At 38.7% G+C, this 27,038-nt stretch overlaps 2 protein-coding genes across 4 annotated transcripts; one reads left to right on the top strand and one right to left on the bottom strand.

Annotated features, from left to right (window-relative positions):
- Nucleotides 1-419: 419 nt before the first annotated feature.
- Nucleotides 420-16,028, bottom strand: LOC127434429 (elongation factor 2-like). The gene is made up of 15 exons (XM_051687182.1): nucleotides 15,904-16,028; nucleotides 14,690-14,904; nucleotides 6,700-6,881; nucleotides 6,252-6,463; nucleotides 5,631-5,818; nucleotides 5,401-5,506; nucleotides 5,193-5,306; nucleotides 3,774-3,912; nucleotides 3,490-3,685; nucleotides 3,145-3,403; nucleotides 2,831-2,938; nucleotides 2,370-2,723; nucleotides 1,222-1,404; nucleotides 1,003-1,135; nucleotides 420-782 (listed from the first exon to the last, which is right to left on the bottom strand). The coding sequence occupies exons 1-15, from the start codon at nucleotides 15,904-15,906 to the stop codon at nucleotides 589-591; spliced, it is 2,586 nt and encodes an 861-aa protein (XP_051543142.1). The 5' UTR covers nucleotides 15,907-16,028; the 3' UTR covers nucleotides 420-588.
- Nucleotides 16,029-17,653: 1,625 nt separating this feature from the next.
- Nucleotides 17,654-26,991, top strand: fancg (FA complementation group G). 3 transcript variants are annotated; one of them, XM_051687209.1, is made up of 15 exons: nucleotides 17,654-17,834; nucleotides 17,926-18,010; nucleotides 18,109-18,234; nucleotides 18,340-18,530; nucleotides 19,070-19,211; nucleotides 19,497-19,627; nucleotides 19,893-20,039; nucleotides 20,909-20,995; nucleotides 21,202-21,356; nucleotides 24,872-24,938; nucleotides 25,032-25,363; nucleotides 25,456-25,496; nucleotides 25,824-25,991; nucleotides 26,184-26,298; nucleotides 26,427-26,991. In XM_051687209.1, the coding sequence occupies exons 1-15, from the start codon at nucleotides 17,730-17,732 to the stop codon at nucleotides 26,536-26,538; spliced, it is 2,004 nt and encodes a 667-aa protein (XP_051543169.1). In that variant the 5' UTR covers nucleotides 17,654-17,729; the 3' UTR covers nucleotides 26,539-26,991. The 3 variants fall into 3 exon arrangements, with proteins under 3 accessions (XP_051543169.1, XP_051543177.1, XP_051543183.1); XM_051687217.1 differs by lacking the exon at nucleotides 20,909-20,995; XM_051687223.1 differs by lacking the exons at nucleotides 19,893-20,039; nucleotides 20,909-20,995.
- Nucleotides 26,992-27,038: the final 47 nt, after the last annotated feature.

Raw genomic sequence — 27,038 nt, 5'->3', positions numbered from 1 at the left:
TCACATATAGTCTTACTGGATTGGAGCCATGTAATTTTGAGAAAGTTTGAAGGCATGTGAATGGATGGTTGTTTATTTCTTTTTCACATGTAGCTGTTTTCCTGTTACATACATTGTATGGACTATTTTGGGTCTTGGAAGTCAATTTTATTGATAAAAATAATATGCTAATTGTTGTACCTCCCAGTGAGGGGCTGAGTTTTATAATGAATGCAGCTCTTCATTGATGGATGGCAAAGTTAGGAGCATGGGCATCCACATCTGAAGTCATATAAATGAATCCACAGTGATTCTATAATTATTAAATGTTCGGTTGGAATTATATATTTTTATGTTTAACGATTAAGTTCATACTTTTGTGGTGTTTCACTGTATTGGCTGTATTTTCTGAATCATGTATCTGGATAAATCAACACAAGTTGAGTGTGCTAAAATTTTATTTGCTGCAAGATTGTACAGCTTTTAACATTTCAAATAAGATAAGATTTTCAGTGTAAACATTATTCCATACACTTCAGAATCATGACTGTGTTATTTAACATTGTAAGATGAATAGCTTCAGTCACAATCTGGACAATCCATAGCAATTTATAGTTTGTCCAGGAAGTTGTCCAATGCTGGAATGCCCTCCTTCAGACCTTTACGCTTACGGGTCTCTGCAACAACCAGGCTAGGTTTGCTGTTTATATCATAGGGGTCACCTGGCAAAATCTGCCAGTGGTCAAACACGCACTGAGGGAAGGCCTGTCCACCTGTGTTAGACCGCAGGTCTGCTGTGAAACCTGTACAGAAACAAATGCAAAACAATCAAATGAAAGCATAAGATTAATAATGTTTTAATTCTACTTTTCTGTTATTACACTGCAATAACAACTTTGTTTTTAATTTACCAACGTATTAATTATTGGAGACAAAAATGATAAACCTTTGATGCCCTACTGCTATCATTTTGAACAAACATGAAAAAGATACCAAGTTGCTTCAAGTCTGAAAGAGTCTCACCAAATGATTCATTTACAGGCAGGTATGCCTTCACAACAAATATAGGTGTCCCTGCCACTTGGGACTCCTCAAAGACATGGCCTCTTTTTCTGTTCAGCACACCGTAGATGCCACCAACAACCTGCTCTGGGCACTGGAGGGAAAAAGCTCATATTTTAGTGTCGTCCAGATTTAGATTGTATTCTCTCATTTCTATTAAAACGAATCCACCATATGTACCTGAATTTCAACCAGGTAAATGGGCTCCATGAGTCTTGGCTGAGCGGTGAGCACAGAAGCATACAGAACCCTACGGGCTGTAGGAATGATCTGACCACCACCTCTGTGGATGGCATCGGCATGAAGGGTGACATCATGAATGTCAAATCTGGTTGCTCGCATATTCTCTTCACAGAGAGCACCCTAGTAATGTAACGCAAAAGAGTCTCTTAAAAATCTCATTATGAAAAATCTTAATTTGGTCGTGATCTAAACTGAACTATGTAGCAATGTTGAAGAATATATTACAGTATATTCACCAATCAGCCACAACATTAAAACCAACTGCTTAATATTGTGTAGGTCCCCCTCGTGCCACCAAAACTGCACCAACCCGCATCTCAGAATAGCATTCTGAGATGCTATTCTTACCATAATTGTACTGAGCGGTTATCTGAGTTACCGTAGACCTTGTCAGTTCGAACCAGTCTGGTCATTTTCTGTTGACCTCTCTCATCAACAAGGTTTTTCCATCCACAGAACTGCCGCTCACTGGATGTTTTTTGATTTCGGCACCATTCGGAGTAAACTCTAGAGACTGTTGTGCATGAAAATCCCAGGAGATCAGCAGTTACAGAAATACTCAAACAATCATGCCACGGTCCAAATCACTGAGATCACATTTTTCCCCCATTCTGATGGTAGATGTGAATATTAACTGAAGCTCCTGACCCGTATCTGATTTTATGCGCTGCACTGCTGCCACATGATTGGCTGATTAGATAATCGCATGGATGATTGTTGGTGCCAGAGGGGCTGGTTTGAGTATTTCTGTTACTGCTGATCTCCTGGAATTTTCACACACAACAGTCTCTAGAATTTACTCTGAATGGTGCCAAAAACAAAAAACATCCAGTGAGTGGCAGTTCTGCTGATGGAAATGTCTTGTTGATGAGAGAGGTCAACAGAATGGCCATACTGGATCGAACAGACAGTCTATGGTAACTCAGATAACCGTACTGTACAATTGTGGTGAGAAGATTAGCATCTCAGAATGCTATTCTGAGATGTGGATTGCCACTGTTTTGGTGGCACGAAGGGGACCTACACAATATTAGGCAGGTGGTTTTAATGTTGTGGCTGATCGGTGTATGTCAGTCTTTACTCACTTCTTTAGTTGCCCACTGGAAACCAGCCACTACACTGTCCTTTATCTCATTCAAATATTGAACTCCCTTTGTGATATCCACAAGGATGTTGGGTCCTGTGCCATCTGGTCCAAAGCACCATATCTTACGGGCCTCTGCAACCTCCCATTCGTATTTTTCAGCCAGGTAGCGAGCTCTCTGTTTGAGCTCTTGCCGAGAGGTTACATCACCCTTATCAATGTCCTCAGCCAAGCCATCTGGGAAAGGCCGAGCCTTCATGTACAGACGATTGTGCTTGTTGGGAGACTTGGACAAGCAAACCTGGTCTGATTCATCACTCACTGTTTCACGATATGACACAACTGGGTCTGATTTCTGGAAAAAAAAAAAAAAAAAGAGCCGAAGCTGTTAGCAAAAAAGAAAGTAAGAACACGATAAAAAATATCTGCATGCTCATCAGTGATGAGTCATCGAAGTGTTACCTTCAGAGGGATGCAAGCATGATCTTCCTCAAGGTCTTTCAAGCAAATTTCCAGATGGAGCTCTCCAGCACCCGCCACTATGTGCTCGCCAGACTCTTCAATGATACACTGGCAAAATGCAGATGACAAATTCATCATGAACACACTCTTTGAAGTATTAGAAAAGAAATGCATATCTCTGTTTTCAGGAAGATTAAAGATCTAGTGTATGAATTTTATGTTATAAGTAATTTGAGTGAGCCAGATTTATGCAGCTTTTGATCTTTTATTTTGTTTGTACCGCAACAATGGGTTAACCTATACAAGATGCTCACCTGAACCATAGGATCAGACTTGGCTAGACGTTTGAGGCCCTCCACCAACTTTGGCAGATCAGCTGGGTTCTTGGCTTCCACAGCAACTCTCACCACAGGACTAACGCTGAACTTCATAACACGCATGTTGTGAGCATTTTCAAAGGTGGTGATGGTGCCGGTCTTAACCAGGAACTGATCGACCCCAACCAAACCAACAATGTTCCCACATGGAACATCTTCAATGGGCTCTACATAGCGACCCATCATCAGGATAGTTCTGAGGAGGACATGAGTAATGATCATATAATCAAATCTCTGAGGATCGATGAGGAAGCATTATGTGTGTAACCGATGGCAGCAAACCTTTGGATTGGCTTTAAGTACAAGTCCTCTTTCTTTCCTGGTGTGAAGTTCGGGCCCATGATGCGCACCTTCTGCCCAGTAGCAACAACACCAGAGAAGACACGACCAAAGGCATAGAATCTACCCTTGTCAGTTGTTGGCACCATCTTGGAGATGTACATCATGAGAGGAGCTTTAGGATCACAGTTCTTGATCCCTGGAAAGTCAAAGGAGGAAGCTGACAAAGTTTGCCAACAAGGTAAATCTCCTTGAAGTGTGAAACCTGTCATAATGTTGTGACTAACCCATGGCAGCTTCATCATCACCAGGACCCTCATACAGCAGTTCACAGCGGTACTTCTGGGCTGTGACGGGAGAGGGAAGATGGATGGTAATCATCTGGAGTAAAGCTTCACCTGCAGGTAACCAGCGGCGCATCACAGCCTGGAAACATGGTACAACCATGCATTAATTAGACCAGTATGGACTTTCATTAATTATTCAATGAAAATTAACTTTGTTCTTGGTGAAACATCTATATCAGGGGTGTCAAACATACAGCCTGTGGGTGCTTGAAGAGACACACATGATTATATTCTGAAGAACAGACGAAAGAAAAGCTGTTGATTCGCTGTGTATTCAGAGGCACTCTGCTGCCCTTTAGCACAGCGCTTCTCATGGAACACACGCTTGCAGGGTGCTCACTGCTTCTGCTGTTTCAATCATCATCTGAAAATAGTTTGCAACTGCAAGAACAGTGTCGTCCATGAGAATGCTGCAAATTATTTCAGACCATCTCAGGAGGTGCTCTAAGTTTATTTCGCTTGATTTCCACAGAGCAGTTCACGTTTAAACGCTTTGTGAATGCAACATTGCTTAATTCCAAACATTTGTGGCTGAATACATAACCATACAAAGCAAATGACATGCAGCGACATTAATGAATTGTCATTCACTACAGCTTCAGAAGTGGTGTTTTATATACCTTTATGAATAACCAAAGGAGCTGGTAAAAGAAAATCAAAGTGGCTGGTGAAATTGGGCATTCACATTTTGTATATTTTTACCCCAGTGTTAGCTATGAAAACAGCATCTTTCAATTTTCCTACTCCAATGTTCCTTTGCTCCACCGCTGCACTACCAGCATCACTAAAGAAATTATATTTTACCCAAGTTATGAGATTGCAGTCTGAATTGAATGTGATGACATAAAAAAGCATGCACCGTGAAATAACACCAAAACAGCGCGCCTTTCTATTGCGTTGTGTTCATTGGCTGTACTCAACAACAAACACGGTGACTGGTTTAGTCCGATTCATGACTAAATGACTCTAATGAGCCGTTACTTTTAAAACAGTGATTCACCAGCTCATGAGTTCTCGTTTAGAATCAGTTTGACGAATCCTTCAGTGAATTACTCGGAGGGGCTGAATGAATATGTGATTTTCTGCAAGTTGCTCTCAGTCATGTCGAAATATTTTGTGTACAAAGTTGATAAAATATGATAATATATGATACTTTTTTTTTTAAAGATAATTAATAATTTTTATAAATAATCTTAAAAGTTATTTAAACAAAGTTAAATAATATATATATACATATTTATAAATTATATGTTCTGTGTGTGTGTGTGTGTGTGTGTGTGTATATATATATATAAACAGTATATATAATATATAAATATAAACTTGGCCCCAAGCCCTGATCTATATCATTACTTTTACCTTAAGAAGAGGTTTTCCTTCTTTTTCTTTGTCCTCCACATCAAGCTTTACTTCAAGTTTGTCAATCAATTTCTGGGTCTCTTCTTTTTTGAAATTCATTATGGCATCAAAAACCTGTGTAAAGAGTTCAAGTTGGAGATACATTTTCAAGGTTGCTACTGAAAGATGAACCAGATATTGACAAGAAGGGATTGATTTAAAGGCACACTTTAAAGATTGGATCCAAGACAAGTTGGGAGAAAGTACGAGGCAACTTATTGCCATCTGCATTTGTTGCTGATTTGCTGAATTTTCCACAGGAAGGATCAAAGTACCTGGAGAAGAAGGCCTTGAATTAAAAGGAGTATACATACACACAGATAGATGAAGAGATATCACATGAGTAATTCATACTGTCATTGTGTTCCAATGTTCTTCTTTACAATACAAGATGCTTACTTATCTCCCCAAAGCTTTTTCATCATCTCTTCCACTTTCCTGGCACGTTCTGCTGGAGAGAGGTCTGCTTTCTTCTTATCTCCTTTAGCAGCAAACTTGGCAACATACATCTCAGCAAACTGCTTCAGAGTAAAAGCCCAGCCATGGAGGCCTGAACCAAATCCCACAGTCCCAACCACAGGATCCACCTAAAGGAGAGAGAAACAGATAAATAAAACAAATGCTCTCCTCTGTTCACTTTTCTGTCAAAACTGTGAAAAATGAAGATATTTCAGTAACACTTTACAAAAAGGTTTCATTAACAATGAAAAATACTTTTAAAGCATTTATTAATCTTGGTTAATGTTAATTTCAACATATAGTGTACATTTTTAAAATGAAAATGTATATATGTTATTCATTGTTTAATGCATTATTAACTAACATGAGCTAAAAATGAACAATTGTATTTTTCTAACAAAAACCAAGATTACTAAATGCAGTAAAAAAAATACCTTGTTCATTGTTAGTTCATAATCCCTAATGCATTAACTAATGTTAACAAATGGAACCTTACTGGAAAGTGTTATCGAAATTTCTTGTTTTCCTATTAAAATTCAGATTCCAGCATGAGTGATCTACCATAATGTTTCCCATTGGTCCATGCTCTCCTTCACCGTAGGTTGAGATGATGACATTCACATTCTCCACAATCCGCTGGAAAGTTTGGTAAAGCTCATCGGGTTCCAGCTGCAGCTCAAGGAGAGCACGGTCCATCTTGTTCATCATCAAGACAGGCTTGATACGCTCTGCAATGGCTTGTCTCAAGACAGTTTCAGTCTGCACACACACACCTGTGGAACGAAGCAAATTTAGAACATCTTTTCCCACAGGTTTGGTTATTTGCTACAACAAATAGTCTGGTGGGCGCTTATGTTTGCATGATTATAAATATTGCCTTCAAAATCTAATTATACATGACTGTGAATGTATATAATGCTTTATTTAGATAAAAAGCATTGTGAATGTGAAATTCTGAAAAAAATTAGGTACCTATTAAGGTTAATGTGCCATGCAAATGTTGCCCTACCTGATACACAGTCTACCACTACAAGGGCACCATCTGTAACTCTAAGAGCTGCCGTCACCTCAGAGGAGAAGTCAACGTGTCCTGGTGAGTCAATCAGGTTTATGAGGAAGCCAGAACCATCCTTGCACTGCTTGATAAAGGCTAAGTCATTTTCTTGGAGCTCATAATATAGAGAGATGGCTCTGTAGGGGGAAAATATATTTCAAGCCATGCTGGTAAATTGGCTGGTATATATACAAACTATCCCCTTAGTAAAATCTAAATCTGTATAAGAATCTGTAACTTTAAAATTCTATACCCTGCTGACAAATTCAGTCTGTACATACATGTCTATGCCTATTTGATTTAATTTTCTCCCAAAACACAAAAAATCAACAAATAATACCACACAACTATATACAATATACAACTTTTCTAAACACCTGTTTGTCACTATGCACTGCAAAATTGTCCTGATTTATGAGATCATTACGTGTAATGTCTATAAATTGAGGTAGTTTGATCTAATATTTAACATTTTATTTAAATGTTGCAAATTTATGTAGCTAATGAGAATACCAGAAATTATTGCTCGCATTGACTGATCCAATCAAAATGGAGATTCATTTGTCTTTAGAATACTTAAGTTATAAAATGTCAAATGTGATTTAAATTAACAGGAATAGGGCCCAAGCAATGAAAGTGCAGAGGCACTATTGTTCTTCTAAGGATTATTATTATTAGGGCCAAAGCACTGAAAGTGCAGAGACACTGATGTTCTTCTAAGGATTATTAGGGCCCAAGCACTGAAAGTGCAGAGACCCTATTGTTCTTCTAAGGATTCCTCTTCTTCTTTTCAAGGTTTTCGGTACTTTTGGGGTACTTAAAATGCGTGAAAACTCTTGAAAGTTTGCACACACATCAGAGTCATCGGCCATTAGGGCTGGGCAAAGTTGCAGGGGGGACTCTGTAGTGCCACCTAGAAGATGGGCATGTTCGGGGGACTCTGAAGCACATCCCTTTTGAGCTACAGTCACCAAACTTTGTACACATATAGATCTCATCAAGCTGGACAACTTTCACACTGACAGTCATAAGCTCCACTCAACAGGAAGTGGGTCATTTTGGATTGTTTGAAAAATGCATGCTCTTGAATTTGAAATTCTCCTCCTACGGATTTCATGTTACAGGTACCAAATGTGGGCAACATCATGCCAAGACATTGATGATGCTAAATTGCAAAATTATTTTTGATATCTCGAATGGTGTTGCCATGGCGACGCAATAAACTAACATAAATAAATGGGAAAAGGAAGTGTCTTATATCTTCTGCGTGCATCGTGTGATTTACATCAAAATTGAGCCAAATGTTTTGCCTTGTGGGCTGATCACATTAATGTGGCTATTTTGGGTAACGGTCGTAGCGCCACCAACTGGCGGAAGGAAGTGTGGCACGTTTAACAGACTTTGAAATATCCCTCTTATGTTTTCCTAAATTGCTTCAAATTTTTTTAGAATAATGTCAAGACAGTGTAGATTTAAAATTCTGAAGGGATTATTGATATTTTAAATAGTGTTGCCATGGCAATGCATTAAATGTCATTATTCCTTTTTATGTATATTCACATGTTTTTGAGGTACTTGGCATGCTTAAATGTTCATGATATTTTGCACACACATCAGAGTTGTCGGCCATTAGGCCTGGGCAAAAGTTAACACATGGGCGTGGCTGGGGAGCTCTGTAGCGCCACCTTTTGACAAAAGTGGTGGGGTCAGTTTCTTCTACGGTCACCAAATTTGCTACATATATTGTTCTCATCAAGCCGGACAACTTTCGAAATTACAGTCATGGGGGAATCATGTGACTGTCACCAAATTTAGGCAACATTATGCTAAGACATTGAAGATGCTAAATTGCGATCAGATTTTTGATATATCGAACGGTGTTGCCATGGCGACAATAAATTAAGGGCAAAAATGTGAAACAGCAAGATCCTTATATCTTCTGTGTGCATGGTATGATTTTGATGAAAATTCAGCTGTATGTTTGGTAATGGGGGCTGATCACTGTAATGATGCTATTATGGGTCACAGTCATAGTGCCACCAACTGGCAGCAGGAAGTAAGGTAATTTTATCCAACTTTGAAATAGTCCTCTTGTGTTTACGTGAATTGCTTCAAAATTCTTTAGAATAATGAGACACTGCTGATGTAAAATTGTAAAGGGATATTTTAAATCTTAAATACGGTTGCCATAGCAGTTTTTAAAGTGAAATAAAAAAAGCTATAGAAGTTTAAGTTTATTGTAATGAAAATGTACTGCACAAACGTTTTACTTTTTATATAAATAAAAAAATAATAAAAATATGAAATGAAATGTAAAAATACAAGAAACCCAAAGCCCTTTCTGTTCCAAATTTTAGGTTGAGTGGCATTGTTTTATTGTCCGACCTGAAGCGGCAAATAAATGCACGAGGGGAGCGTTGTCACTCGACAACTCAGTCGTTTGTGATTACAGCATAAATATTTTTTTTTTTAAACTAATTTCTGGAGGAAACACAAGCAGATTTCCATTTGTATGATGTACAATACTGGAAATGAATAGATTCAAACACTTTTTTGAGTAAGAAAAAAACATCCTGAATTTTGCATGCAGAAAAATTAATAAAGTATTCTGCTTTTACAGCCAGTAAGAGCCCTCTTGAGAAAGACACCTTTGAATTGTAATGACTGTGTCAGGTAAGGGGTGGACGGTGGTGCAAGACATTTAGATGCTTGTATAACTGTGCAGAGAACTGATTGCAACTGATTTAAATTGCGAAAATTAGTGGTGGTCAGTAAGACTGAAAGATATATAGCCTATATACATATTCGCGATATATCACAAATGAACTTGCGTCATGATTTAATGCATCCATTTAAACAATTAATAAAGATGCAGAGAGCAGAAAATATTAAGCACATTTCTGTGTGTGTGTTCCTATTAGATCGCCCTCCAGCTTGATGGCGATTTCTCATATTATGTGACGTCAAATATGTACTCCTGCAATAGTTTTTCTATCGTGAAATAAATTGCCTTTACCTACTGTACTCTTCAATTTGTTCTATAAACTAAGCCATCTTGTTTTTTTAAACCCTTTAACTTTCCAACCTTAAGGTTTACTTAGAAAATGGCACTTAAGGGGCTTTATGCAACACGTAACATGTTTTAAGGGCATTCTTAAGTAAAAAATAAATACTTAAGGGAAACCGAAAGGGATTATGACGTTTTACTTATAAACCCTTTAAATAACACTGTATGGTTATTTTCTGCAACTCCTTTAAATTTAAGGGAAACTTTAGGGCGTTCTTAAGGGAAAATTACACTTAAGGTGCTTTATGCAACCAGACCCAAGAATTTAAAAGTTCATATGTGACATTTCTGCGACAGCCCCAAGCTCCGATGCTCGGTGTATACATCAGCGTCGAATTCACTCACTCATTTTGTTCACTCACTGCCATTCACCATATAGAAAATAGTGAATGAGTGAACGATTTCGGACACAGCGATCAATTTTGATAGCATAAAAATTTATAAGTATTGATATTTTATTTAAATTAGACATTTTTGTTTACATGATAACATAAAAATGGAGGATCAGTCGGGGTTTTTTCCTCAGTTACCCAGTTTTTTATGTTTTGGATAAAATGGTTGAGTCTATTTTCATCAGTGGACCTCATGTTAGGCTTGTTTGAGATGTCAAACGCCCTTGCTTGAAAGTAGATGAGAGCAGGCTGGTGCAGTCTGGGGAGGAATGAAATAAGAGCTGTCAAGTCGGACAATTCTCACTTCTCGTAGTGGATCAGCTGTTACGATCCCCAAAAAATGCAGCAAGTTGCATTGCAAAATTTGAGAAAGGCCGCAGCAAATTCAGTCATTTTGTTATACCAGCTAGCCAAATCACGTGGCTATTTCCTAAATGCACTGTAATTTGATGACCAATCTTTCATCGTGGCAATGTAACTGATTACATTGTGACAACCGAAAAAGTGAAATTCCTGGATTCGTTACCACAACGTAACTTCAACGGTGCCAGTCCGTCATGACGACGTTGTGGCAACGTCATGGATCAATAGTTGTTTGTTGGTAACCAGTTGGCAATTTTTGCTTTTAATAATTATTCTATGGGCGGACATGCAGTATTCTAACCTAATTTATGTCCTCATTTGCCCATCATTAATTTAGAGGCTATTTAAACAGTTGTGCATATGAATAACGAATGCAGACTCAAAGTTAATGTACTTCATTTATTTTGACAGTGAACAGAGAAAAAATCAAATCAAATCAAATCACTTTATTGTCACTCATATACACAAGTGCAACAGTGGGTGAAAGTCTTGGGTGCAGTTCCGAGCAACATAGCAGTCATGACAGTGATGAGACATATACCAATTTACAATAAGCATCAGATTTACACAACACAATTTACATATCTAATATACACATAATTATACACAAAACAATATACAAATAATAATATACAATGTACAGTATGCAATACACACAATATAGAATGCACATACACACAATATAGAATACACAGTATACAATAAAAAATAGTATATATAAAATATACAGTATTGTGCTGTATTGACATTTAGGCTGTCAGTTGATAGTCAGTTGCCAGTGTGTTGTTAAGAAAGAATATAATTTATGACAGTCCAGTGTGAGATTATTAAAGTGCAGTGCTGATGTATATTGATCGTGAGAGATCAAGAGTTCAAAAGTCTGATTGCTTGGGGGAAGAAGCTGTCATGGAGTCGGTTGGTGCGGGTCCTGATGCTGCGATACCGCCTGTCTGATGGTAGCAGTGAGAACAGCCCATGGCTTGGGTGGCTGGAGTCTCTGATAATCCTCCGAGCTTTTTTCACACACTGCCTGGTGTATATGTCCTGGAGGGAGGGAAGCTCACCTCCGATGATGTGTCTGGCAGTTTGCACCACCCTTTGCAGGGCTTTGCGGTTGAGGGTAGTGCTGTTGCCGTACCAGGCGGTGATGCAGCCAGTCAGGATGCTCTCTACAGTGCTGGTGTAGAACCGTGTGAGGATGTGGCGGTTCATTCCAAACTTCCTCAGCCGTCTCAGGAAGAAGAGGTGCTGGTGAGCCTTCTTCACAATGGCCTCAGTGTGGACGGACAATGTGAGTTCCTCAGTGATGTGGACACTGTGGAACTTGAAGCTGCTGACTCTCTCCACTGGTGCTCCATTGATGGTGATGGGGTTGTGTTCTCTGTATTTTCTCCTGAAGTCCGCCACAAGCTCCTTGGTCTTACTGACATTGAGGGAGAGGTTGTGCTCCTGACACCAGCGTGTCAGAGTGTGCACATCCTCTCTGTAGGCTGTTTCATCATTGTCAGTGATCAGACCTACCACCGTCGTATCATCAGCAAACTTAATGATGGCATTGGAGCTGTGTGTTGCCACACATTCATGTGTGTACAGGGAATACAGGAATGGGCTGAGAATACAGCCCTATGGGGCTCCAGTGTTGAGGGTCAGTGATGAGGAGATGTTGCTGCCCATTCTAACCACCTGGCGTCTACCTGACAGGAAGTCCAGGATCCAGCTGCACAGCGAGCTGTTTAAGCCCAAAGCCAAGAGTTTCACATCAAGCTTGGAGGGCACTATGGTGTTGAATGCTCAGCTGTAGTCTACAAACAGCATTCTCACATATGTGTTCCTTTTTTCCAGGTAGGAGCAGTGTGTAGTGTAGATGCAATAGCATCATCAGTGGAGCGGTTGTTGCGGTAAGCAAACTGCAGTGAGTCCAGTGAGGCAGGCAGCACAGAGCAGATGTAATCTCTGATTAGCCTCTCAAAGCATTTGCTGATGATGGGGATGAGCGCAACAGGATGCCAATCATTTAAGCAAGTGATTTTGGATTGCTTTGGTACAGGCACAATGGTGGACGTTTTAAAGCATGTGGGGACCACAAACAAGGAGAGGGAAAGGATGAAAATTTCTGTAAAAACACCAGCCAGTTGGTTCACGCACGCTCTGATGATGTGGCCCGGAATGCCGTCTGGACCCGTGGCTTTACGGATATTCACCCGTCAGAAGGATTGGGTTACATCCACTACAGAGACGGAGAGTGAACTCGAATGGTGGCATATATCTATTACTCATTGTATGATTAGGGTCAAAGTTTACATTAATGTTGAGTTGTTGCTGTGTCCATCATGCATTGTTTTCCAAAAGCCACCGAGTGGAAAAGGACCCATGGTGTTTGGGCCCGTCATCGCTGCTTGCAGCTATATTTGTTATTATTCCTTTGTTCCTATATTTGGGTGTTTTTGAGGCACTTGGCATGCTTAAAATTTCATGAAACTTTGCACACACATCAGAATCGTTGGCCATTAGGGCTGGGCAAAAGCTTCAAAATTCTTTAGAATAATGTCAAGACACTGCTGATGTAAATTGTAAAGGGATATTTGATATCTTAAATACTGTTGCCATGGAAACACATTAAATATTATTATTCCTTTCTTCATATATTGGGTGTTTTGAGGCACTTGGCATGCTTACATTTTCATGACATTCGGCACATACATCAGAGTTCTTGGTCATTTTGTATGGGCAAAAGTTACTGTATGGGCGTGTAGGGGGGGCTCTGTAGCGTCACCTTTTGACTAAAGTGGTGGGGTCAGTTTCACCTACAGTCACCAAACTTGGTTCATATATTGTTCTCATTAAACCGGACAACTTTCAAAAATATAGTCAACAGCTCCACCCAACAGGAAGTCGGCCATTTTGGATTTTCTGAAAATCGCATACTCTAAACTTTTAAATGCTCCTCCTAGGGGATTCATGTGACTGGCACCAAATTTGTGCAACATCATGCCAAGACATTTTAGATGCTAAATTGCGAATGGATTTTTGATATTTTGAACGGTAATACATTTATGGTGGAAAACGGAAAACAGGAAGAGCCTTATATCTTCTGTGTGCATTGTGTGATTTTGATGAAAATTCAGCTGTATGTTTGGTAATGAGGGCTGAGAACATTAATGCGGCTATTATGGATCACAGTCATAGCACCACCACTTGGCAGCAGGAAGTGTGGCTCTCACAACAGACTTTAAAATAGTCCTCTTATATTTACTCAAATTGCTTCAAAACTGTTTAGAATAATGTCAAATGCCAAATGCATGTCCACCTTGCATTGTTTTCCAAAAACCACTCGGTGGAAATGGACCAGTTGTGCTTGGGCCCTTCATCGCTGCTTGCAGCTATATTCTTAATTTGTTACTCAAAAAAAAATAAAAAATAAAAATAAAAAATAAAAAAAAAAAAGCATCTTGCTTTTTCAATTATGTTTTTCCATCAATATTCATTAAAAATGCGGGGTCTGGGTAGCTCAGTGGTAAAGACGCTGGCTATCACCCCTGGAGTTCGCTAGTTCCCACAGCGTGCTGAGTGACTCCAGCCAGGTCTCCTAAGCAACCAAATTGGCCCGGTTGCTAGGGAGGGTAGAGTCACATGGGGTAAACTCCTCGTGGTCGCTATAATGTGGTTCATTCTCGGTGGGGCACATGGTGAGTTGACCGTGGTTGCCGCGGTGGATGGCGTGAAGCCTCCACACATGCTATGTCTCGGTGGCAACACGCTCAACAAGCCATGTGATAAGATGCATGGGTTGACGGTCTCAGACGCGGAGGCAACTGGGATTCATCCCTCCACCACCCGGACTGAGGCGAATCACTACACAATGACGAGTACTTAAAAGCACATTGGGAAATGGGCATTCCAAATTGGGAGAAACAGGGGAAAAATCCAAATAAATAAATTAATAAATAAAAAATATTCATTAAAAATAAATAATTTTCAATGTTGATACACTTTTTGGCCAGAAAAAAAGCACATTTTCCTTAAGGCGTGTCTTTAGCCCCATTGTACCCTATCTCTCATTAAATCAAACAGGAATAAGAAATTAAAATAAAAAATTATTTTGACATTTAAAACAAATACCTACGTTGACTTTATGGTGATACATCTCTCCTGTTCATCTTTTCTGGTGTCAGTGAATCTGGTCTCTCCTGCACGTGCAGAAGCAATAATACCAGCCTTGCACACCAAGGAATCAGTGAGAGTAGATTTGCCATGGTCCACGTGGGCGATCACAGACATGTTCCTGATGTTGGACTTTTTGTCCATAATCTCCCTAATCTGGTCTACTGTGAAGTTCACCTGAGGGACAAAGACAAGTTTGGCAACTGTTCTCTGTGGAGTAAATTTTATTGTGTTTGTGTATGGAAGACACTATGTGATGTCAAAACAAAAGAATGCTGCAGGCAAAATGGCAGAACTGGTAGATTTAACTTCTCAATAAAGGGAAATAATAGCTATGATGCTTACAATCCAAGCAGCATTTAACGACTTTATCATTGCTCGAAAAATATTTCATAACACATAAGAGTGCATTAAAGTACAGCATGCATACGGTAAGTGCGTAGTTACTGGGGAGCCGCTGTGTGCTGCAGTATCTCCAGCACAGGCGCTGACCAGCGATGCACTCAGCCAGCCAATGACAAGCTTGTTTTGGCTGACGAGAGGTGTTTCGCCCCTCAAAACAATAACACAGCGGTCCTGTCACTGCTATATCTGTATATGAATTCAGCAGCCCATGCTCAGGCTTGCTCAGTCTCTGCGCTTGAAACTTTAATAGGCGCATAAAAAGAACAGTGGGCGTGCACGCGCTATTTATAACTGGGTAATGATATTCCAATATGCGCGAGCGCCCTATGCTGGGCCATATCCCTAAAATAACGCGGTTTATAAAACAAAGATTGAGTTAACCGCATGCGGTAGTGGTTAATATTTATACGACGTTAACGGTTAGGTGACAAACTTACCGAAGTCGTGACTTATTCATTATGATCTCCCTTCAAATGAAAAAAATATATATATATATTTTGGCCAACATTTCATTGCGTCATTCCCTTTCCTAACGGTTTTTGTCATAGAGACGTCTTTAAATGTTTAGCATGCAATTCAAGTTCAAGGTTGACATAAACGCGAGAATGTTCTAAGCAGGTTGTCATTACGTCATTGATATCAGAATAAAATAAGATTACATAAATGACTAGAAATGCATCGGTGAAGTCCAAAATGTACGAAAATGTTTTACTATAACAATTGAGTCATTTTTAATAGAGCCTGATGCACTGCCACACAAAACTATCGTACCATTTTGGCGACTGGCTCCCAAGTTTAGGACGGCCTCTGCTGCGGTCGGTCTGTGCTCCTCTCCGATGGAGGACTTGGGGAGGAAAGAGAGAGAATATGACGTCGAATCTAGTTTATGCGGCGACAGATAGCACTGCGGAGTCATGTGGAAGAAGTCATATGGACCCAAATAACTCTTATACTGGATAGTGCAGTGAAATATTTAGATTCAACACAGTCATTCATCCAGAGATGACAGTCGCGTTCTAATAAATTAGCATTCATTCTAAACAATCATTATATGTAAACATGGCACAAACAAACAGACCACCCTAATAATGATAATAATAATAAAACCAAAGCATAAAAATGTGTAAATGTAGGCTACATATAGGGTAAAACGGGGCTAAATGCATACCATAAGGAAATTTTACTCTTTTCTGGTCACAAAATGCATCGATAACGAAAAAATCGATTTGTTTTTATTGAATATTGATGGGGAAACATAATGTGAAATGTGTTAAAATAAATAATAATAGTATTATGGTGAGTAAAAAAAACAAAACAAAACAAAAAAAAAAAAATAGGTGGCGGGGATTAACTAATGCAAAAAAATTTGAGACAGCAAGATGCTTTTTTGAGTAATAAATTAAAATAATGCTTATTCAAAACAACTACCTCAGAAAAGGGTGTACCGTTTTAAACATTTGGCATTGCATAACATCTCAAGTATTCTAAATGAATCTCCATTGCAATTGGATCAGTCAACGTGAGCCCACTTTGAACATTCTTCATAATAAATGCTGATGATCTCATGGATCAGGAAAACTTTGCAGTGCATATTGACAAACAGGTGTTTAAAGTAGAAAGTGAAAGTTCTGTGGTAGTATCAGATTGGCCTTTTAGCCCTGTTGTACCCTAGATTTGGCTTCAATGCAAGGTTGTCTTGCAGCACACAGTAGACATGTAGCCTTTTTATTAGTAAAAGACAGCTCCTGAATCAGTGAGTGACTAGTGTTATTGTTCATTTGCGGAAAGGTTTTAAATGTAAATGTAAAGGTTTTTGTATCACTAAATTATCTGGTGAAAACTACATGTAGGACATTTTCTATATTTAAAAAGTTATTTCATACCATTCAGTGTCAGAAATTAACATTACTACTACGGGTCAGCATTTCCCCTGCATTTGATTCTCAGGGGCATTTTTAATATATACTTCGAGTCATCCTTTTAAGTTTAATACTTAAATTCAAGCAGTTCATTAACATCAACAAGCGATAAAATGCATAAATAAGCCTAAAACTGAATATTAAACCTTTATCAGATGTTACAAATGAAAAAAAAAAAAGAAAGAAAGAAAAGAAAAACAGAGGATTTCGTTATGAAACACATTTCAAATGATGGGGTCATTTCTGTCACTTTCAGTGGCATTTGTGACCCGAGCCACCCTTAACTTTTGACCCTGCATTCTACTATGTTGACCGTTTTCATGTTATATTATTTCGGTGACCGGAAGTCTCGCGAGAGCCGCATGCGATGTTCACACTGTGTTTATTTGGAGTCCTACAGAAACCCTATACATACCCCATACCCCTAAACCTAACCCTAACCGTAACCTTACCACTAAACCTAACCCTAAGCCTAACATTAGTTACAACGAATGAAACTCTCGCGAGACTTCGGCTGCCGGGACGTCAACTTCTAGACACAACGCCCAAACAGCAGGTGGCGTTGTACCACTGATCATTTGTTTAACGTAAGAGGAGGGAAAGTTGAAGTTCGAATCAGACCTCAGGAAGTGCTCTGATCCTGCAGAATGGACTGTGGTTTTGTACAGTAAATATTAAATGTCTTTCATACCCATTAAGTGTCGAGCTTATGACATGTCTGTCACTCCCTGTTTAGTTGATCGATGGAGCGAGGAGAATAACGGCATAATTTCGAGGTGGAAGGTACTGTAACAAAATGAATAGATATTATTTGATTAATTGTTTGAACAGGTAAAATGTGATTTAACAGTCATGGGGTGAATTTCTGTTTTAGCAAAATGAACGAAGCCTTGAGCCAAATCAGGATGTCCAGAAACGATGCTATTCAGAAAGCCTCAAACTGCATCAGAAAATTCAAGGTACTGTGATTTGTAACATTTGGTGGCTTAATGTGTGGTGGTTACATTGTCACAAGTATTTACACACGTGTTTACACATTGCCATTGTGTTTACACAGGCATACCAGCAGCTACTGAACGACTCAAGCTTGAAATGACAGTTTCATACAACAGGTTTTTATTCTCACTGGGTTTCTCCATCTCAAGTGAGATAGAAGAAAGTCTCACTCATATTTTATTAAGAGGTAAAACCCAAAGATTGTGTTTTATTATGGTTTTATTTTATATTAAATGTCTTTATGTTCATACTCTTCACCTTGCTCTTTCGAACTCTCTCTTTCTCTGTCTAGCTTTAGATGCTGTTGGATCTCAGGTTCCCACTTCTGATCCAGTTATGTTGTGGCAGGTTGTTCTACAGACTTTTGGCACCTCAGTCTTTGTGCCATATGTCCACAAACTTCTGTTGATCCAGTGGATGCTTTGGCTTATGCAGTGTCAGTTAGATAAAATTCTTGCTCTTCTGAAACAGACTAATAACAAGGTAATTGTTACTGAAATGTGAAATTTGACATTGTATGAAAAGGATGCATGTGACAATTTACTATTTGTTGAGTCATTTTATTTTATGTGTATTGTGAACAATAGGACTTAAAGGCTTAATGCCACTGTGTGTAATTTCTGTGCCACAGACAGCACCAGGCATAAACATTATGATGCTTACAAATTTTGACTGTTTCCAAACTTCCACTGTCTGCCATGTTTCACACTGAGACAAATAAAAAAATGTTTGAGCCAATGTTGCTATATCAGACAGCTTAAAGCTTACACTTTTCAGGGAAATCAACCAAATTGAATGGCTTAGTAAAAGTTGCATATAAAGCTGGAATAGGACAAAGTATTTTAGTACCAGAAACAATGACACACATCTTTAAATAAGCAATTAGGCCAAAAAAAAAAAAAAAAAAAGTGGCAAATAAGAATGATTTAATTCAAAATGTATTAATTATTATTAAATGTCCATGAGAAGTTTAAGAATGCATTTTTGACTGCTATACTGCTGTCATTCACATTTCCTTTTAGAAAGAGCTCTCAGCACCTGTGAATCTACAGACAGTAATACGAAACCTTGCTTTGACCATGGAAGAGGACTCCTCGCTAATGGTTGCCATGGCAGCAAAGGACCTCAAGGATCTTTTGCACATCTGCACCGTTATTGCCCAAGGTGCAGTATGTCTGACTTAAGATATAACAAGCATTTTATCATATTGTCAACATTTCAGGTTTTTATGTTTCTTTTCACACATTATGTATGCAATGGTAGAAGAGCTAGGCAGTACAAAAGATAGTATTTAGGTAGGGAGCGATATAGATATAATTTACAGTATCTCTGCTGCAATAAATTACTCTTTAGTCCATAGTATTTTTCAGGTGGGCTGCAATTAAATATAGTAAATCTGTGATCTTAATATTGATCCTAATAAGAAAGACAATTTGTTCCTTGGTTCAGGGGTGGAACAAATGAATGAGGAAAAATACTCAGAGGCCCTTGAAGCTTTTCAGGAGGCTAAAGGCCACCCAAGTCCCAGAAGGCTCTTGGCACAGATCCACACACTTACAGGCCAGAGTTTTGCTAAGCTGGTAAGACGATCAGTTTTACAATTCCTCCTCCAATGGAAAATGTATCTCCAGTGCATTAGTAAGGACTCTCAGCCAGAACTTTGAACTAAACAGACCTCTGACAAAATCTTGAATCAACTACTGCTTACATTTGACTAATTTAATCAAGTTTGTTTATTACACCGGATTAACTGACTTATGTGTGGTAGGTCAGGATCTGAACAAACATTTTCAATCTTGAGTCCTCCATGCACTCTCAGTGGCTCTGTTTCTCATGTCCCTGCAGGGCCAGCCACATTGTGCACTCCACTGTTACAGGAAAGCTGTGGAGGTGGACTTCACGTGCCATAGCGCACTCTATCAAAGTGTACTGGTATTCAGACAGCTTGCTAATCCAAAGGCTGAAATGGAGGCCTTATGTCTTCTTTACTCAGTAAATGGTTCTTCTCAAACTAACCCTTGTTTTATAAAAATTATAATTATAACCTTTTTCAGCAGCATATCACCCTGCAGCTCTCACCTGGTTACCCATTGAAGATAAGCAGGGTTGAGCCTGGCTAGGATCTCTTTGGGAGACCTCCTGGGGAAAACCGTGGTTGCAGCAGGAAGAGTTGTTAGTGAAGCAAGCAGGGGGTGCTCACCTGTCTGTGTGGGTCCTAATACCCCAGTATAGTGATGGGGACGCTATTCTGTAAAAAGGCACCATCTTTCACCCAAAATGAAAATTCTCTCATTTACTCACCCTCATGCATCCCAGATGTGTATGACTTTCTTTCTTCTCCTGAACACAAAACATTTTAGGGGAATATCTCAGCTCTGTTGGTCCATACAATGCAAGTGGATAGTGATCAGCACTTTAAAGTTCCTAAAATCACAGGCAGTCATAGTAAAAGTAATCCATACACTCCAGTGGTTAAATTAATGTCTTCTAAAGCAATACGATCACTTTGGGTGAGAAACTTATCAATTTTAGGTCCTTTTCTCTATAATTGTTTTCTTCCGGTCGCTCTCCAATGCGTGTCCATGAGGGGAATCAGTTGATGCTGCCTCTCGCGTGACGTAAGCACGCTGGCATGTTCACGTCAGAACAGACACGATACAACTGGAGGTGTAGCTCGATTTGTTTACAAGAGAACGCTGTGCACAAAGTTTTGCTTTCATTTGAACATGCCAGCATGCATACGTCACAAGAGAGGCAGCCTGAACTGATTCCGCTCCTGGACACTCATTGGAGAGCAACCAGAAGTTAAAATATGAATTGGCAACATCACTGTACACTATTGCTGCCATTGCATCATTCAGGTGGATGCTGCACACTGGTGGTGGTTGGGGAGATTCCCCTGCTATGATGTAAAGCACTTTGAGTGCTTAGAAAAGCGCTATTTAAATGTAAGGAATTATTATTATTTAATTTTATAATAAGATAGCATTAATTACAATATGATTGGCCTAGTGACATCTGGTGCCAGCATCTAATTTTGCATCATAGCATAGCATATGAGCATATAAGAGTAGAACTTCTGTTTTTACCAGTGTATTGACCAATATATATGGCCATTTTTAAGAAAATCAATTTTCTGTTTCATTGATTACAGGCAATACAGTTGCAGTCTGACAAAAGTTCATCTAGTGCTTCACTAGTCTCCCCAGCTATGCTGCTTGCTGGTGATCAGATGACCTGCATTAGCAGGGTCCCCTCCCCCTCTCTGATTCTGCATTCTTTGGCTCGCACATGTATGCTCAATAGCAGGCAAGTGAAACCACAACTAGGCCAAAAACTGGACGAGACCAGCAAAACTGAATAAAGAATAAAACCAGAAATGTACCAACTGCAAGTACGTGAACGTAGGCACTTCTAGCTTTGCAGACTCGATTTTGTGCATCATGGACCTTATTCACCATAGCGTCATCTTTAATTTTTGATGGGAATGACAACGAGGCTGTCAGTGATAGATGTACAGTCTCTTCAATGGTTCTACTGTTGTTTAAATTATTTTCGATTGTTCTGCTGATGAAATGTTGAAAAACATGAGTTGAGGAAAGTAAGATGTAACCTAGGAGCTTTGTACAGCTTTATACAAGTCTATCCCTTACAGTCTCATTTTAATTTGTCAAAAATCAATTATGGCGCTACTGTGAATAAGGTCACGTTCCGAAATTTGTCAGATCACAGTGGACCCTTTTCACAGACTGTGATGAGTTTTCATCTTATTTATCAACATAAATCTAGCAATTTTTTGTTAAATTTTCAGTTTTTTAATTTAGTATAATTATAGCATTATAATTCATAACAACTTTATTTTTATAGCACCTTTTAGCAATTCAGCACAAAGTGCTTCACAAAACATAAAATCAAAACACACAGTAAAACACAACACATTCACATAATAAAAGCAAGGCTATACAAATAAGTTTTTAAATGAGACTCAAAAACAGACACAGATTCAGCAGATCTAATCTCCCAGGGCAGGCTGTTCCATAATCATGGGGCCTTCACTACAACCACTCTATCGCTGTTTTGTATCTGGATCTTGGATCAACTAACAGTTCACGACAAGAAGATCTAAGAGGTCCAACTATTTCGTAAGGTCTTAAAAGTTATGCTAAATATTCTGGCGCCAAACCACGTAATGCCTTATATGTAATTAGGATTGGGTATTGATACAGATTTCCCTATTCAATTCTATTCCTGTTCACAAGCTCTCGATTCGATTTCGATTCTATTTGATTCATATGGGTTTATTTCAGTAATAATGCCCCTTTTGCTTACATATAAAATTAATTCTCTCCCAGCTAATGCTGTTAATTATACAGGGGACCTTTTTAACTAGGTACATTAGGAAAATATAAATTTTACAAATTATATTTTATTACTTTTTCATCATTTTGATCACATTTTGGCTTTTATGAACAGATAAATGTATTCAATCAATAAATAAGATATTATATTTAATATTATTTTTGTTGCATATTTATTGTTAAATTGCATAATTTGTACTATTTAGTCAAGTCAGGTCAAGTCAAAATTTATTTCTATAGCACATTTAAAAGCAACAGAGTTGCGCCAAAGTGCTGTACAATAAAACGTTGAACATATAAAAAGAAAGCATTAAAGGAAAACATGTAGCGTACAAAATATAAACACATTAAATAAAATACAATCAGAAAACTTCAACATAAAACCCTTAAACTAATCTTAATCAAAAGCCAGAGAGAACAAATAAGATTTAAGAGCCGATTTAAAACTGGCTAGTGAAGGAGCAAACCTCACAAAACCTAACTCCTTTTTTTTTGTTCCGGTAAGAAGTCTCGCTGCAGTATTTTGGACAATTTACAGGCGAGAGTTCGCAATTTGAAGCAGGCCACAGTATAGGGAATTACAGTAGTCCGGGCGTGATGTTATGAGAACGTGGATTACAGTCTCTAAATCTTTCGGGGGTAGAAACTGTTTTAATTTCACAACCGATCTCAGATGAAAGAAACTGCCCTTTACCACTGTACTGATTTGTTTCTCAAAATTTAGTGACGAATCAAATGTAACCCCAAGATTTCTTACATGAGGTTTAACACTGTCAGAAAGAGAACCTAAATTAAAAACAGATGGAGACCTGGAGGGGCCTAAAATCAGAATTTCGCTTTTGCTTTCATTTAATTGCAAAAAATTATTAGCCATCCAACGTTAGATCTCCTCAAAACAGTCGCAAAGCGCGTCCAAAGGATAACTACTGTCAGTTTTAGCTGGTAGATAAAACTGTGTATCGTCAGCATAGCAGTGGTAGGAGATCTTATATTTCTTAAAAATGGCACCCAAGCGGAGCATATAAAGTGAAAAGAGAAGAGGGCCTAAAATGGACCCTTGGGGCACACCGCATAATAGGGGAACCGACGAAGAAAACTTCCCAATGCTCACTTCCCAATGTAAGAGGCCAACCACTGCAGAGCAACACCCTGAATACCCACCACCTTTTCCAACCGATGTAACAGAATACTATGATCGATTGTATTGAATGCAGTGCTTAAATCCAACAAGACAAGCACCGCATACGAACCAGTATCGAGAACTTGCAACAGGTCATTGCTGACCTTCAACAGTGCGGTTTCTGTACTGTGCATTGATCGAAAACCCGACTGAAAAGTATCTAAAATATTGGACATACTAATATAAGAACTCAACTGACGATACACAACTCTCTCTAAGAGCTTTGAAATAAAAGGCAGTTTGGAGATAGGTCTGAAATTGCTAAGGATAGATGGGTCAAGATGGGGTTTCTTAAGCAGAGGGTGAACCACAGCATGTTTAAAATTAACAGGTACAACTCCATTTGCTAGAGAACTGTTAATAATGGCTGTTACAGCCGGGCTCAAGGTTACAAACACTTCCTTGAAAAGGCGAGTTGAAATGACATCAGACTCACAGCTGGAACATTTACAAGTATTTACATTGATTTGTTGAACACGTGCTAAAACTGGTACTGTTAACAAAAAACTTAATTTCTGTAAACAGCGCCTTTAAATGAGCGCATGTTAACTAGAGAGGACTCAAATGGCTTCACCTCATCTGTGCGATGCATGATTAGAATTACGTGATTTTTTTGTAGTTCTTTTTGATCAACAACTGACTGTAAAGAACAGAAAGGGTATTAAAAGAGACAGCATTCAATGACAAATGGGTTGCGTGGATCTCGTCTTGGACACACATTACGTGGAACAACTTTTTACTCTCAACCCGCTGTGAAAGGATCTCGCAGCTGAACACTTCACAGCTAAACTACACAATTACTGGTGAGTGAAATGTAAACATATACCAGCCAGTCGCCAAATATATTCACTTTAGTCGCATAGCGTGAAATTTGGTTGCAAATGCAAGTGATTTCCTCTCATTGTAGTAGAGGGTTGCGCGTTGAGTGAAAGATCGATCTTGGGATTTAAGAAATAAAGATTGCGTTTAATCAGAAAAACAATATTTTTTGAAGAGAATGTTGCTGAGCCAAGTAAGTTAAAGTCAATTTATTTATAGCAACTTCTCTGAATATTAACACAGATATTCAAAATTTTGAAGGTAACTCTATCACCCCTTGAAGACTGAGGTTTGTTACCGTCACATCAACACAAGAATACACATTAAGTATGTGCAACCTGACCACACATTGGCAATGCGCTGCCCAAGCCCTCGCATTTGCGTACTTGTGTAAAGTATGTTTCTGGCCAGTGCATTTTTGTGGAGAACTAAATTTCTAAACAAAATATATATTTTGTCTCAATTAGTATTTCAGATGGTGTTGAGCACTATCTTGATCTCCTGGCATCACTGCAGTCAGAGGGCAAAGAGCTTGTAAGTATTTAGAATTGATTGGCTTTTTCAGACTTCAGAAATACAGGATATAAAGCAATGTAATTGATCCTCAACAACCTGTCTGTTTTTCAGATATCCACAGGGGATGGCACTTCTTTTCCTAGGATCCCAGTGGTCTACCTTGAAGCAGCATTTGCTTTGTTTAAAGCTCAAAAGTATCGTGATGCTCTTGTGATCTGTGAAGAGGTCATTACCAGCACTCTGGACTTCATCCCTGAGAGACTGTTACTTGATCTGCCCATGGCAGGACTGCATTTAGCTGGATCCACAACAGTGAGTCCAGATTCGGACATTGTTCTCGAAAATGTGGACTTTGTGTTATGGGCTGGTGCAGCCCATCTGCTTCAAGCACAAGCCCACTGGAAACTGAAGGACAACAAAGAGGCAATCACAAATTTTACAAGGTACAAAATGGAGTGCCTAGTTGTGTTAGCAAACAGTGTTTTATGCAATGTCTCATTGTTTTTCTTTATATTTTCTTGTTCTTTCCTTCCAGAGCTGTTAACCAACTGGTGAAAGTGTTTATTAAACAGAAAGGCAAGCAGTTCCACTATTTCTGGATTGACCGTTGTTCTAATAAGATTGTCTTGTCATACCAATTGTCTTACTTTGCTCATCCATTACTAAGATACTTGGGAAAAGCAGGCTGCTTCTTTTGCTCACAGATATATCTACTGTACACAATGTTATCCTGTTTTCCTCTTTTGAGTGTCTATTAATAATGGATCTAGATACAAATGGTGCAGTAAACAGTTTTCCTTACCTTGTTTCTCGTATTTAATTTATGAATTTGCTTAAAATGTACATTAGATTTGCAAATGGTTATTATTTTCTATTGCTCACTTGGTCTCATCAAATTTTTAGACTGGAAACAAAAAACTCTAGGGAACACTGAAGCAATGGTTGAAAAAATGTTGACTTTGGACGCAGCGAAAGGTCAAGCACTAGCTGGCAGAGGGCTCTGTTTTCTGGAAAAAGGTCAATTAAAAGAGGCCCTGAGAGATCTTCATCTCAGTCTCCAGATCTGCCCAGGTACTTACAAAACAGTTGGATGTGCTATTATTATATCTGTGCTAATAATATTGTATTCTAATATTATTATTGAATCTGTGTGCCTTGTATGTTGTGTTTGGTTAGCATGAAATGTAATCCGTCCACTGAACAGCACATTCACAAAGTAAAATGATCACATCTGTTTCACTTTCCTTAATCAAATTTCACTAGGTTGTAAGAATACTGAGATGTGGCTAACTGAGGTCTTTTGGAGGCTTGATCGTAAGGACGAAGCATTAGTACACTGGAGAGAGGCCCATAATGCCACAAATACACCTACATCAATGTAAGCCATCAGACAAGTCATACAGCTTTTTTTCCTTGTATGAAAGTTGAAATACAAACTTACGCATAAAAATCACACATCATTGGAAATCTATAATACTTGTGTATCTTTGGACATATGCTTTTCAGAAAACTACCGCTGTATTTGCAAGCATGGCAAGACGATACAGTTTTTGACTTCAGTGACCTTAAGAAGAAGATGGAGGACTTCATTCAAACCAGAAATGTAAAAAAACCCTAGAGAGGATGCTCCTTACTGTCCTGAATTACACCATCACTTTTTGGATTGTTCAAAGAAGCAGCACATACCCAAAGGACAGTGGACAGTTGAAATATGTACTGCAATCTCCATTTCGTTCAAATGTAACCATATAAGATGCTTTTGCTATAGATCTGCTACTGTAGCTTGAGTTTCATCTATAAGGAAATGGCATTAAGGAGCTGCAGTAATCAGCTGCCACAAATATGATGTACTGTCAACAGTCAGCCACTGCCAGTGAGATTCCATTCTTGGCATGAGTGATTGGCGACTATCAACTTTTCAGATCTAATGACTTATGTGCTAAAGAGAAGAATGCATGCAGACTGGTATTGGGGATGTGCTGTGTTCTTGAGAAATAAATAAACATTATTTATAATGGAATCCTTTGTTGAACATAAATCAACTCTGCAAATAAAGTATTTTATCCTTAAAATTGTTACACAATTTGGTTCTTATTTCAACCCACACATAAGTTGCAC

Source organism: Myxocyprinus asiaticus, chromosome 4 (assembly GCF_019703515.2).
Source record: "Myxocyprinus asiaticus isolate MX2 ecotype Aquarium Trade chromosome 4, UBuf_Myxa_2, whole genome shotgun sequence".
Taxonomy (NCBI): Eukaryota; Metazoa; Chordata; class Actinopteri; order Cypriniformes; family Catostomidae; genus Myxocyprinus; species Myxocyprinus asiaticus.
This window is presented reverse-complemented; position numbering and strand designations above follow the sequence as displayed.